General features: G+C 42.1%; 1 protein-coding gene across 7 annotated transcripts in view; it reads right to left on the bottom strand.

Moving 5' to 3' along the window:
- SLC35F5 (solute carrier family 35 member F5) overlaps positions 1-13,913 on the bottom strand; it is a 63,627-nt gene that overhangs the window by 26,526 nt on the left and 23,188 nt on the right. For all 7 annotated transcript variants that reach the window (XM_053276377.1, XM_053276404.1, XM_053276395.1 and 4 more), the window contains 3 exons: positions 12,521-12,602; positions 8,377-8,464; positions 92-147 (listed from right to left, as the gene is read on the bottom strand). In XM_053276377.1, the coding sequence (XP_053132352.1) occupies positions 92-147; positions 8,377-8,464; positions 12,521-12,602 (226 nt within the window). The remainder of the gene's footprint in view (positions 1-91; positions 148-8,376; positions 8,465-12,520; positions 12,603-13,913) is intronic.

Genomic DNA, 13,913 nt, shown 5'->3' with positions numbered 1-13,913 from the left:
TGCTGTAATTACTGGAAACTATCCCAAAAAAGTACAACAATATCTACCCAGATATTACCAGTTTTTAGAACATGTGTTTTGAAAAACATACCTATTCCATCAGTTTTCTCAGAGCCTGATAGATTCACAAGGACCACACCACCAATGCTATTTGAAAAAAATAAAGTATTAAGTTAATGAAAGCTTAGAAATAATTTTTATATGGAACAACACTTCAAACTAAGTTTATTGCTGCTTACAATCATATGAATATTTTGCATTATGTATTTCATACATTCTTTCCATATTAGGATCAACTATATGTCGAAAGGTAAACTAATGTGATAACTCTCATTATCTCATAAATAAATAAATAAATATTTATTCTCTCTCTCTCTGGTGTACCTGTGGCTAATCCCATGTGTGGCAAGTGGGGTTCCATATGTGGATAGGGAGGAGGGGCCTGTGAGAGCAGAAGCAACATGGTGATTGGGCAGTGGGGATTCCATATGCCGACAGGGAGGAGGAGCCTGTGATGGTTAAGGTCAGTTGGAATGAAACTGTTACTAGTCGGAAGATGTTCTTGATTGTAGAGGAGAGGTAGGGGTGTGTGTGTGTGTGTGTGTGTGTGTGTGTGTGTGTAGGTGTAGGATAGTGGGCAGGGGCCTGTGAAGAGAAGGGTTGTGAGGGAGAAAAGAGCCCCTTCAGGAGAAGAAGGCTGCTGTTGTATGAATTAGATGAGGAAACAAGATCAACAAAATCTGTTAACTCAGGAAGGGGGAGAGAGAGAGAGAAAGGAGGGAAGGGGGAGGGAGGGGAAGAAAGACAGAGGGAAAAAGCAAGTGTTGGAAAGAGAAAGAGAGAAAAAGAAGGGAGGGAAGAAGAGAAAAAAGGAAGGGAGAGGGACAGGCCTGAGCTTGTCAGTGGCCTGAAGGGAATGAGCATCCAGAGGTGGCAGCAAGGAAGGGCCCAGTCAATCACTGCTGCTGTTTGGGGCTACCGAGGACATTGGTGGAGGGAGGCAGACAGACAAGGGATGGGCCCGGGCCTGTCAGAAGCCTGACGGGAATAAGCGACCAAGGTGGCAGCGAGGAAGGGCCCGGTCAACTGCTGCTGCTGCTCCTGAGGGGAGGAGAAGGATCAGGGCTCATGTGAGGAAGTCTTGGGGGATAGGAGCTACAGCTTGGCCAATAGGCACCACAATGCTGCAGCCACAATCATAAGAACAGCCCTGCTGGGTCAGGCCTAAGGCACATCTAGTCCAGCATCCTGTTTCGCACAGTGGCCCACCAGATGCCGCTGGAAGCCACAGGAAGGAGTTGAGGGCATGAGTGACCAAGAGGGGTGGGGTGTGTATGGAAACAATGGGGAGGAGGAGGAGGAGGAACAGCAGGTGAGGGTGGAGAGATCTCTGAGGTGAGGGGGGCTGTGGCAAGAGGTGAGGGGAGCAATCAAGTACTAATGTGCAGATGCTCTGCGCAGGTTAAGCTATATAGAATTAAAATTGGTGAAAGGTCACAATAATCTTATTTCAACAAGTCTTTGAAGTACAATTTTATTAGATTAAAAAATTGGTTTGTTTTAACGCTGTTGTTGCTTTTATACTAATTGTATTGTTTTTGTATTTTTGATATTGCATTTTGTTGTTTTGAATTATGCTTTGTTCACTGTAAACCACTGTTTGCTTGTTTTAGCATGGACAGAAAGTGTATAAATTATTAAACTAGAAATAATAAAAAGGGAATATAACCCAATAATCGTTGTTACATGTTTTTGCTATTGTTGTGGCCATTTGAATACAAAAGGGAAAGCAAAAATGAAAAAATATCTACAGCCCTACTCCGTCAAAAAAACAACAACCCACCCTTGACAGTGGAAGAAAATTGGGGGTGGGGCATACACCACAGTTGTTTACCTGTAATTTATGATCTGTAAGTGATCTTTGGACATTCATAAGCCTGGGTTCTGTGCAGCACCTCACCGTGGAATATCCATGCCCCTCATGGTGCTTATGCACCACCCCTCACGCTCAGCACAATCATTTATTTCAGCTGTTGGAATGCCATTCCTTCAGTTCCTGGACGACCACTTCCAAATGACAATAATTTCATGGAGCATTCTAAAGAGCACAGGTAAGACTTTTCCTATTCACATTGCTGTGGGGAAGATGGGAGGGTCTTATGAATGCCCATGGATCACATGCAGATCATATGTTAAAGGTGAGCAACCTGTTTATTCACAGCGTGATCCATACGGCCTAGGTGTTTATTGAGCTTTCCCAGGCGGAGGGAATAGGAAGCTATTGCAAGACCCTCTAAGAGACACCTCTCCCAAAGTTTGTTTCCGAAGCAGAATAAAGGTCAACTGCATAGTGTTTCACAAAAGGCAGTTCATATGACCAGGTGGCCGCCTTACAGATGTCTTCAGTTTTGATACCTGGAAAATGTGCTGCAGTTGTTGCTTAAGCTCTAATTATGCATGGTGGTTCTATCTTCTGGACCTTGTGAACTAAAGAGATTAGTTCTACCAACCAATGGGACAAACTTGCCTTGATATACGGAGGCCCTTTGGTCTACCTTTATAGGCTACAAAAAGATATTTACTCTTACAATAGGCCTTAGTCCTATCTAAGTAAAATAAGAGTGACCTCCAGATATTCAGTGCATATAAAGATGTCTCTAGAAGCTTTGTAGGGTTTCTGAAGTGTAGGTAGCACGATATCCTGATTCAGGCAAAAATCTGACACCACCTTCTGCCAGAAAAAAGGATCCATCTGCATGAGGATCTTGCCACGATAAAATTTTGTATATGGCGAGTCAATTCTTACAGCTGTTAACTCACTAACTCTCTTTGCAGTAGTTATGGCTACTAGAAAAGCAGCTTTCAATGAAAATTGAATAAATTGTAGCCATTGGCCCAAAAGGTGGCTCAGTCAGAGTCGAAAGAACCAATGAAAGGCTCACTGTTTAATTGGAGCCTTTCATTGAACTGTGTCTAACTGGAGGATATAAATTGTTTAGCCCCTTCAGGGATCTTTTGCAATCCGGCTGAGAAAATGCAGTCCTACCATTCCATCCTGTAAGTTTTGAAAATACCGCCACCAAGTGGAACTTCAGGGAAACATTAGCCAAACCACTGCATTTTAAACTTGTCAAATATAAAAGTTCTTGTCTAATTGTTACATCCTCAGGAGTAAAACCCTGTACATGACTTAAATCTCCCCCACTTGTAGGCATAATTATGCCTAATGGAGACCTTTCTTTCATTTAAAAGTATTCTATCTAGAAGCCAACTGAATAGCTGGAGCATTAAACAAGATGCTGCTTGTTTGGATCCTGCTGTTTATGGCAGGAACCATGTTGTTGCTTGCCCTGAGACCCATAACCCTTGCAGTGAAACTGGTGATAGGGTCTTCCATAATCTCTTATCTCTGAAGGCTTGTATGATTGTTTTGGATGACCATAAGGTTTATCAAGTGAAGAGAAATAGGGCTGGGCACCAGTAGACAAAGTTTTTTGCTGTATACTTTGACTTTTAACTTTTCCATTGTGTTCAGTTTCTTCACTGAACAAGCCTTTCCCATCAAATGGAAGGTCTTCAATCTTTTTTTATTTCATTTTGCAGGTTTGCAGAGCAAAGCGAAGCATGCCTTCTAACTGATACAGCGGTTGACAAAGCCCAAGACTCTGTTTCAGCCAAGTTCTTGGCAGTAATTAAGTGCTGCCAAGTGATGTCAGTGGACTTTGCCAAGGTAACTACAAATCTCTGCCTTGAGTCCTCTGGGAGATTCTCAACATCCTGATGTAACTCCTCCCATAAAGGAGGATGAAATTTTGCCATACAGACTACATAGTTTGTGATCTTTACTGATAAACATGCTGTTGAATAAACACTTCTTTCCATGTTGTCAGTCTTGCAACCCTTTCTGCCTACTGGAGCAGAATGTCGTTGGCTAGATTTGATAGCACGATCTATCATTAGCAAATCTGGAATCGGGTGCTTCAACAAGAAAAAGCAGTCATCCTCCTGCACCCAGTAAAGGCCTTCCAACCTTTTAGAGGTTGGTGTAGAAGTGCTGAGTGTCTTCCATGCTGATTGAGCAGTTTGGGATATAACTGGGAGCATAGGAAGAGCTACTGGCTGTGCCAATTGGGCTGCTGTCATAAAATAATGAACAGGATATTAAACCACAGAGGTTTGTTGCTTAATTTCTAGTACCAAGGCTTCAGCCATCTCCAATATTTGCACGTGGTAGGCGTTCAATTCCTCAGTGGGGGAAATTGACGGTCTAGTTTGGACAGCCGGCGTGGTGTAGTGGTTAGAATGCTGGACTAGGACCAGGGAGACCCAAGTTCAAATCCCCATTCAGCCATGATAGTTGCTGGATGTCTCTGGGCCAGTCACTTCTCTCTCAGCCTAAACTACTTCACAGGGTTATTGTGAGGAGAAACTTAAGTATGTAGTATACTGTTCTGGGCTCCTTGGAGGAAGAGTGGGATATAAAAGGTAAATAATAATAATTGTCCTCTGGAGATGGATCAGAAGGGTGCTCAGTCGCAGTAGGTTCAGCTTCAGCTGTGGAGACATGATCCTCCTGCTGAACTACTTGTGCAAATTTTACTGTAGTTTTGGAGCCAAGCCTGTGACTCTACCACCTGTGCCATCTGCACATGTGAATAATTAGTTTGGGTAGCAGAAGATGCAATTACTGGTGGCTGAGCTGTCCAAGATGAACCAAATTACATAGAGGTAACTGCAAATGGCACTGCATAACAGAGGAGGTTATCACCCGTGGTTGGGTTATTTGAGATGGACAGGAAATGTCAAGGAACTGGTATTGTGGTTTTAAAGATTGGAGCTCTTTGCTGGTCTGTGACCATACCAATAATGACTGATTGAAGATTGGAGCTCTCTGATGTGCTTGAGAAACAGGCAGCGCTGCTCTTAAATTTACTGAACGGAGATGGTTGCCCCTCATGCACTCCAAAGAAGCCCACTGTGCTTTCCACAGGAACTATTCTTCATAATCGTATGGGAGCCATGGAGATGCAGTACAATGATATTCCATGTGTTCATCCCACTCACGTGTAGCTATGTGAGTAGCTATGTGAGTAGTTGTATGTCACAGGAAGGCCCCAATAACCTGTGAATTTACAGCAATCTGAAAAACCCTAACCTCATCCTAAAAAAATCCTAAGCACCCTCAGGCAGAAAGCTATGCCTAGTGTGTGTGGAGTATTGTGAAGAGTAAAATCTCACTGGTGACCTAAAAGGTTTTTTTGGCACAACCATAATGTCAATATCTAATCATACCTCAACATCCACCTTGACTGAGAAATCCTTTAAACGTTGAGATGGATAGAGTCCTCTCTTTGGAATTGTAGTAGGGATAACATAGCCACCTGATCCAGTGGACTCTCCATCTCTTGAAGTGGATTCTGCTCCTCGACATCGATAATCAATACCAAAGGAGACACCGTGTCTTTGGTCTGAGGCACTTCCTCCTTCGATGCTGAGGGTGAAAGATGAGGTGTCCCCCCTCTTAATGCTCAGGGCAACTTATCTTCTAGTGACCAAGACTAACACAGAGGATGCCCACTCTTGATATCGATGAATACTCTCCCTCGATGTTGAGGGTGATGTTTCCCTCTATTGAACAGAACCCGCTCTTGGTGTTGACTTCTCCATCAACTGTGAAGCAGCTGCTTCCCTCAGTGTCAATGTCAAGGAACAGTGTGGCCCTGATACTGAGGAGGGGGAGTTTGGTCCTTGAAGGAGATGGAGTACGAACGCTTGTGCCTGAAGCAAATGCAGAGCTCTTATCTCTGAAGGGGAGATAGACAGCTCCTCCTCAGAAGCTTTACACTTCTTATGCTTTCTGTGGTGCATTGATGAGGTAGAACTCCTCGACACTTCAGCTGGACACTTAAAAACATGTTCAATTGAAGTGTAATCCACTTGGTGTTCAAGGTAGGGGTTTAGCAGCTGTTGCAGCTCCTGGCACTGATACTGATGGTTGTGGAGATCAAGGCATAGGAGTTGGCAGTTGAAATCACTATTCCTTCTTAGTTGTGTGCATGTGAGTGTGCTCACACATTTTCTGATGTGTGATGTGTAATCTCAGTTAATTTTAGATCCCACTCAGTTTGAATCAGGAAGGCCCCATTCTGAATGCATGTGCGCACACACTGCCTTGATACTGTCACCCAGAACAAAACTCATTCTGCACGCAGATGAAAAAAAGTTAAGAGAGAACACTGGTTGAAATGCCTGCTTGTAGAGCGCTGCACCGAGACAAAGTGCTCTATTTTTCAGAGTCTGTCAGGAAAACATTGTGCAAATCTTGCAAGTGCCCATATTATGACTCTTGCCCAGGCAGAACAGGCAGGAGTTGTGGCAGTCTGTAGATAGAAACCAGTAGCGGCCGGTGAGGGCACTGGTGGAGGGGTGGCAAGAGGCACTTTTAAGAGTAAAATAATTGGTGCTTATCTCTGCTCCCGCTGCACCTAAATGCTGCTTGGAGAAGCAGCGTGCCGCCGAGCACCCCCTGTGGTGGGGGATCGCCTCTTCCACTCACCTGGCTTCCACGGAGCCGATCCCCCACCCGCGGCCAGGTGAATGGCGGAGGCAATCCCCCGCCACAGGGGGTGCTGGGCAGCATGCTGCTTCTCTGAGCAGTGTTCAGGTGCGGCGAGAATGGAGGTAAGCACCTATTATTTTACTCCTAAAAGAATTACTCACCGGCCACTACTGATGGCAACCCCTTACACTTTTAAAAAAAGTCTTTTTAACATCCATCAAGATAAAGCCAAAAGCCAAACTGAGTCAAACCAAAAATCCGAGATACTAAAAACACTTAACTGACATCCAATAAGATTGAGAGCAGGCAAAATACAGTCGAAGCCCAAGCCAACATTTCTAATCAAATCTGCCCAATGTCATTCACAGAACCAAACCAAAAGCTGAGGCGTACAGACTGACAAGGTACACACTGTGGTGGTCAGAAAGGAACTAAGGAATGGCTTTCCAACTGCCAAAATAAACTGTCAAGCCAAGTGTGAGTGCCACTTGGATATTCCACTCACACGTTCCTGCGCAGGTGCAGAACCCAGGCGTATGAATTTCCTACAGATCACTCTATAGCTCTATAAGCTTCTCTACACTGGTTTGTTCACAAACAGCAGCAGCAAAAATGTGGTGCTTGGGACTGGCGCCTTCAAGTAAGCTCATCCACACTTAATCTTGATTAGGAAACAGTAATCCTCTAGGCAAGCACACACTTTGCACATTAGTAGTTAGTTCATGACTTGCATTTCTATATGCATTATGCCAGAAGTCAAAAGCCATGGTTGCTCTGCTTTCCTGAAGTAAAGCATCTTCAGCAAAGTAGAACAAATATGGCTTCTCTTTTGACACTACCATGATTTGGGGAGATCAAAGCTAGTAGCAGTGGATAGTAGCCAGGAATGATGGCAGTGGCTGGATGGGTGGGAGAATGTAGTTGGCAACTGCACTGTTGCAAAATTGTCCTGCTTCCTAACTTTCCAAAAGTTAGTACTTTTGATTATTCCTGGGTTACCAATCCCCAGTCACTATTTTGACAATATTGCTTGGGCTGCAATAGTCATTTGTTTGAATGACAAGTTGAAACGTTTGCACAAGATAAGCAAGGCCAGAGCCACTCAGATATTCCAGAATATCAGCAGGAGCACCTCAGCAGTGAGGATAAAGAACATGGTATCAACAAAGCACAATTTCCCCTCTTGATCTCCAGTCATAAATAATCTAACAAAGGTCACAAGCATAGTGTCATAACTGCTTGAATGCAGACTTGTGAGAGAGTGGAAATCAAATACCATTCAGTTATACTTGAAGCCACTGAACTCACTGTGCAGGGTACATTCCATAAGTAGCTGAATTTGACACTGCACTTTCCGTCAGCAAGGGTTTGTTTACTAAAAGTAAAGTAAGTCTTTTGAATAATATGTGAAAAAGTCCTTTAAAGCAAAGTAAGCCTTTTAAATACAAAGTATATAGTAGCATCCATACTCTATATGGACAGCCTAATTTTAGACAATCTCATAGCGTCATGATTTAAATTGTTCACTTGGCTATATTAACCTAAGTAGTTAAGGGAAGGGCTGTGACAATTCTAATTCTGGGTGGCTGGTAGCTAATGGAACCTTGGACAATTATGGGCAGAGCTGCTGCCAAAAAAGCAGCAACATTTCAGCAGACATTCTGCAAACTTATTTCCTCAACAGTTGTACACCATGTGCTGCATTTAAAAACGGTGACAAAGCCTTTACTACTAAATCCAGTGCTCTAGAAGTATATAAGAAAACTCAAGCCTGTGGGAAAGAAGAAAATTGGAGATTAAGGAGTCTATATTCCTACCTTAAAACGACAGTTAACAATTTTGAAAGGGTAAACCTATCTCCGCTGTTACTTGGAAACACTGCAGCCAGGATTAAGGTAAAAAGTCCTGCGGGGGAACAAAAACTTTTATTTTTATTCTTGAATACAAAGCAACAATACTGCAGCATCAGAGTAGAAAAACAACACTGAAAAAATGGTAACTAAGATTATTGTAAATATGCCAGGTATATGTAGTTGAGATAATCGGAGCCAGCGTGGTGTAGTGGTTAGAGTGCTGGACTAGGACCAGGGAGACCTGAGTTCAAATCCTCATTCAGTCATGATACTAACTGGGTGACTCTGGGCCAGTCACTTCTCTCTCAGCCCAACCTACTTCACAGGGTTGTTGTGAGGAGAAACTCAAGTATGTAGTACAACACTCTGGGCTCCTTGGAGCGGGATATAAATGTAAAACAACAACAACAACAACAACAACAACAACAACAACAACGAAAAAGTTGAAGAAAATGAAGATGTAAAAATATTATGGGACTTCCGACTACAAACAGACAAACATCTGCCACACAATACACCGGATATAACTGTAATCGAGAAGAAAGAAAAACAAGTCAAAATAATCGACATAGCAATACCAGGGGATAGCAGAATAGAAGAAAAAGAAATAGAAAAAATCACCAAATACAAAGATCTACAAATTGAAATTGAAAGGCTGTGGCAGAAGAAGACCAAAATAATCCCAGTGGTCATTGGCGCCCTGGGTGCAGTTCCAAAAGACCTTGAAGAGCACCTCAACACCATAGGGGCCACAGAAATCACCATCAGCCAATTACAAAAAGCAGCTTTACTGGGAACAGCCTATATTCTGCAACGATATCTATAACAACAGCAACAACATTGACAATAAAATTCAGCCATCCTAGGTCCTTGGGAAGGACTCGATGTCTGGATAAAACAAACCAGTCAATAACACCTGTCTGACTGTGTAAATAAATAATAATAATAATAAGATATTCTTCCCCATTTATCCCTGCCTCTACTTCTCTCTGTTGTCTCCCTTGTGTCAATATATGGATTGTAAACCCTATGGGACAAGGACTTATATGTTCATTCTTCCTAAAAGCAACATGTACATTGATGGTATATTATTAATCTTAAACTATTATTTAAATAATATTTTTATTATCAACTCTAATATGGAATTGGGCAGCATCCAGATTAAGTTAGCCATGACTAAGCCCCATTGAAAATAATGGGATTTAGGAGTTTTACTAAAAGCAACATGTACATGTATGGCATATTAATTATTCTCTTAAACATTGTAATGAAATGACATTGGTGAGCATTCAAATGAGGTTAGTCATTATTAAATCCACTGAAACTAATGGGATTCATGTTAGTCATGCCTAATTTGTCTCATTGATTTCAGTGATGCCTTATTCTGGATGCTTAGCCTCATAGATTCCAATGATAACTAGTCTGGATGCAGCCCAATTGCTTTTATTAATTTAGAACTAGTAAATATTTACATATGGCAGTATCCTGACTAGTTCTTGTACAATCAAACAGGATGTGAAACTGCCTACCATATTATGAGAGAGCTTAAAAACCAAGAAACGTTTATTTTTCTTCAACGTGGGTTAGGTTATTTTATTTTATTTGCTTTATTCGATTTATATACCGCCCTACCTAAAGTGACTTAGGGAAATTAACATTGAAACCAAACACATTAAAAATATATATATTTAAAAAACATCTACACCAGAATAAAATTAAAACTAGATAACATTAAAAGCCAGGCTAAAAAGATGGGGCTTTAAAGGCTCTCTTGAAGGCCTTCAAGGAAGATAATCCTATCATGTTGACAGGGAGCACGTTCCATAACCCAGTGGCAAATGAGAAGTTCCGATCCCAGCTCACCTCCAGATGAACTGATGGCACCCAAAGACAGAACCCTTCTGATCTTAATGAGCAGTGCAGATTTTGTAGAGAAAGGCACGCTCTCAGGTAACCTGGACCTAAGCCATTCAAGGCTTTAAAAAGGTAACATAACCAGCACTTTGTACTTTGCCCAGAAACATATCGGCAGCGAGTGTACTGTTTAAGAACAGAAATAATGTGGTCACTCCAGGATACCCCAGATACCAATCTGGCTTATGCATTTTGGACTAACTGAAGTTTCCAAACTAAGTACAAAGGCAGCCCTATATAGAACACACTGCAGTAATCTAACCTGGTTACCAGCTGGTGTACCACTGTTTTGGGGTTATTCTCCTCAAGGAACAGGGTGGGAGTTCTTGAATCAATCACAGCTGGTAAAAAATGCTCCTGGCCACAGCCCCAGCCAGAGGCACCAGGGTGAGACCTGGGTTCAAGAGCACTCCCAAGCTACGAACCTGTTCTCCCTGGGGGAATGTAACCTCAACCAGAAGTTCTATTCTGTTTTGCAGATTACAACCCGCCCCCACCCCCAATGAGCACTTCCATCTTGCTTGGATTCAGCTTCAGTTTATTCTCCCTTATCCAGATCATTACTGCCAGAAGGCAGAAATTTAAGGGGCTAATGCCATATCCTGATATTGATGAGAAGGAAAATAGATTTGGGTGTCATCAGCATATTGGTAACACCCAGTACCAAGTCCCCCGATGACCTCTCCCAGAAGTTTCATGTAGATGTTAAAAATTGGGGACAGAATGGAGCCCTAAGGGAACTCCCATTTAGAAGAGTAACTGTCACCAAGAGCCACCGTCTGAAATCTACCTGAGACATAGGAGCAGAAGTACTGTAAAACCATGCCTCCTATCGCCAAACCCCTCAGGTGATTCAGAAGGATACCATGGTCGATGGTATCAAAACCCGCTGAGAGATCCAAAAAACCCAGCAGAGTCACACTCCCTCTGTTAGTCCCCTGGCAAACATCATCTATCAGGCTGACTAAGGCCATCTCAATGCCATAGCCCACCCTAGAGACAGCTTGGAGCTGGTCAGCCATCACCCTTTCAATAATCTTTTCCAACCATGGGAGGCTGGAGACTGGCCTATAATTATCCATCACAAGGGTATCTAGAGTGGGCTTCTTAAGAAGAGGTCTAACCACTACCTCCTTCAAACAAGATGACAGTCTGCCCTCCTTCAGTGAAGTACAATAGGCTAGCTCCAAACACCTCCCTGCAGGATACGATCAGTCATATTGGGTAAGGATCCAAAGAACAGGTGGTAGGCCGTACTGCTCTAAGCAGCTTGTTCACATCCTCAGGAGTCACAAACTAAAACTGATCTAATCTAATCTCGCAAGAGAGATTGCTGGACACCTCCCTAACTGGCCCTGCAGAAATACTGGAGTTCAGATCAGACTGAATGCAATATTTTATCTGCAAAGAAATCACTGAATGTGTCACAGTGAGACATTGCAGTGAGACCCCTAACAATCCAGAACAGCTCTGTTGAATGAGAACTTCAGGCCTAACCAGGTTATAATTTAGAAGCCAGAATGGCTCTTTCATCCACGATCAAGTCATACATGATTTTGATCTTAATTTGAACTGACCTGGCATTAAGGAGAATGGTTAGGTCCAGTGAGGAGTTAGAACTACTCCCTGAGGAATAAGAGCTGACAGGGCAGTCAGAAGGAAAAACAGTAATTAAATTACTGGACTTCCTTCCCCCGTAACAGCATGCTAGCCAGCCAACGTCTAATTCAATGCTGGCCAGCCAACACCACAAATACTGATCTGCCCCAATGTAATTGAATGTGCCCCCTATTCCATCCTTAACAAGAGAACCCAGACACATCCCTGTGAGCAGCCTGGCACAAACCACAAACAAAACAAAGTGTGTTAAACAAACCAACAAACAAAACGCATAGCAAAAAACTAAAAGTAAAACTAGAGAGCGTTGAGCATAACCTCCTCAGACCTCAATCCCACACCAAAGGCCTGGCACCAAAGGGGTGTTCTGTATCATGCTCAGAACCCTCAAAATGGCCCGTTTCAAGGTGGAATGTTCCAAACTCAGAACATCCTGCACACCCCTATTTTTAAGTGTTATTATTATTATTTATTCGATTTCAATACCGCCCTTCCAAATATGGCTCAGGGCGGTTTACACAGAGAAATAATACATAAATAATGTCAACAATCATGAAATACATGTTTCAAATCTTACCAGAGGTTGAAGAAAGAATATTAACTATGGCTACCCTGGTTTCTGAGAGTGCTTCTTGATAAGAGAAGTTTGCCAAGAACCACTAGGAGATTAAAGAATACATGTTAGTATAACATTTTATGTCTCCCCCCCCCCCCCATCCATGTGATTTTTAGTTTCCTTTATGTGTTTAATGGCGGGGGGGGGGGGTTGTTAAATTTTTTCAAATAACTCATGAAAAAATTCAAAAAAGTTAATCAAAGGATTTACAACAAGAACAAGATCATAAATATGTTCATTATAACAGGTAGTGTAAGAAAAGGAAATAAGATATCAATATACTAACTTTTTGCAACTGTTAAAGACATTACAAGGATGTTTTGGAAAATTACTGAATTTTGTTTTAGCATGCATTCAGATTCGTCAGCCATTTTATTGTTGCTTCCCTAAGGATCCTTCAACACCATAGCCATAAAAAAAATTAAGAACCACAAAAATGCCAACATACTAGTTCCACACCTAAGATAATTAATTGCACTTAAGTCCCCTCTGTTTCAGTTGGACTTAAGTTAATCATGACTAACATCTCATTTATTTTAATGAGACTAAAGTCTACATAGGTTTCCCTGGATTGGGGCCACTGTATTTCTCTGTAGCTTGAAATATGTAATAGATTACCATTCCATTTAAACAGGATAATATACTGGAATTGATGGAAAGCTGTAGATCTTTAAAATTGGAAACACACATCACTCATATGCTATTTGTGAACACTATGGAAGAAAGGATTCTCTCATAATCCTCTACTTCTTCAATGGAAGTTGCTAGATATATTATCTGACATCATCTGAGGTGACTGGATACAGTCACTTGAAGTTGTATAAACTTATTGGGCCACACCTACAATAGTACTTCCACCAATGGAAGATGTTCTGCTACTGTAAAGTGAGGAGGAACGATTTTCAACAATCCTCTGTGCTATCCCTGAAATCTGGTCCTCAAAGGCCCCAATCCTCCGGAACACATTTTAAGGGAGCACAAGGAGCTACAGGGGGCGGGAGGATGGATTAGCAAAAAATCATGTCTTTTCCCCTTAGCAGTTCATCTTCCATTCATGAAAGTACTAGTCTGGATGCTGCCCATTAAGCCTAAAAACATATCCAGATCCTGAATAAATTTACACATATTCACCTTTTCCATGAAGCCTTTGGCATGGCTCTTTAGTCTCCATGCCCAACAGTAATTGCAACTAAGTCTAAATGTGTGTGTTCATAAAATAGCACATATTATTCCCTCTAATCAACTTCCTCTGTCATCTCCATTGTGTCCATTTCTAGATTGTGAGCTCCTCAGGCAAGGGACCTCACCTCTCATTTGCTGTAAAGTGCCATTCATGCACGTGGTACTTTATAGC

Source organism: Hemicordylus capensis, chromosome 1 (assembly GCF_027244095.1).
Source record: "Hemicordylus capensis ecotype Gifberg chromosome 1, rHemCap1.1.pri, whole genome shotgun sequence".
NCBI lineage: Eukaryota > Metazoa > Chordata > Lepidosauria > Squamata > Cordylidae > Hemicordylus > Hemicordylus capensis.
Note: the sequence above shows the minus strand (reverse complement) of the source record. Positions and strands in the feature narration are given on the sequence as shown.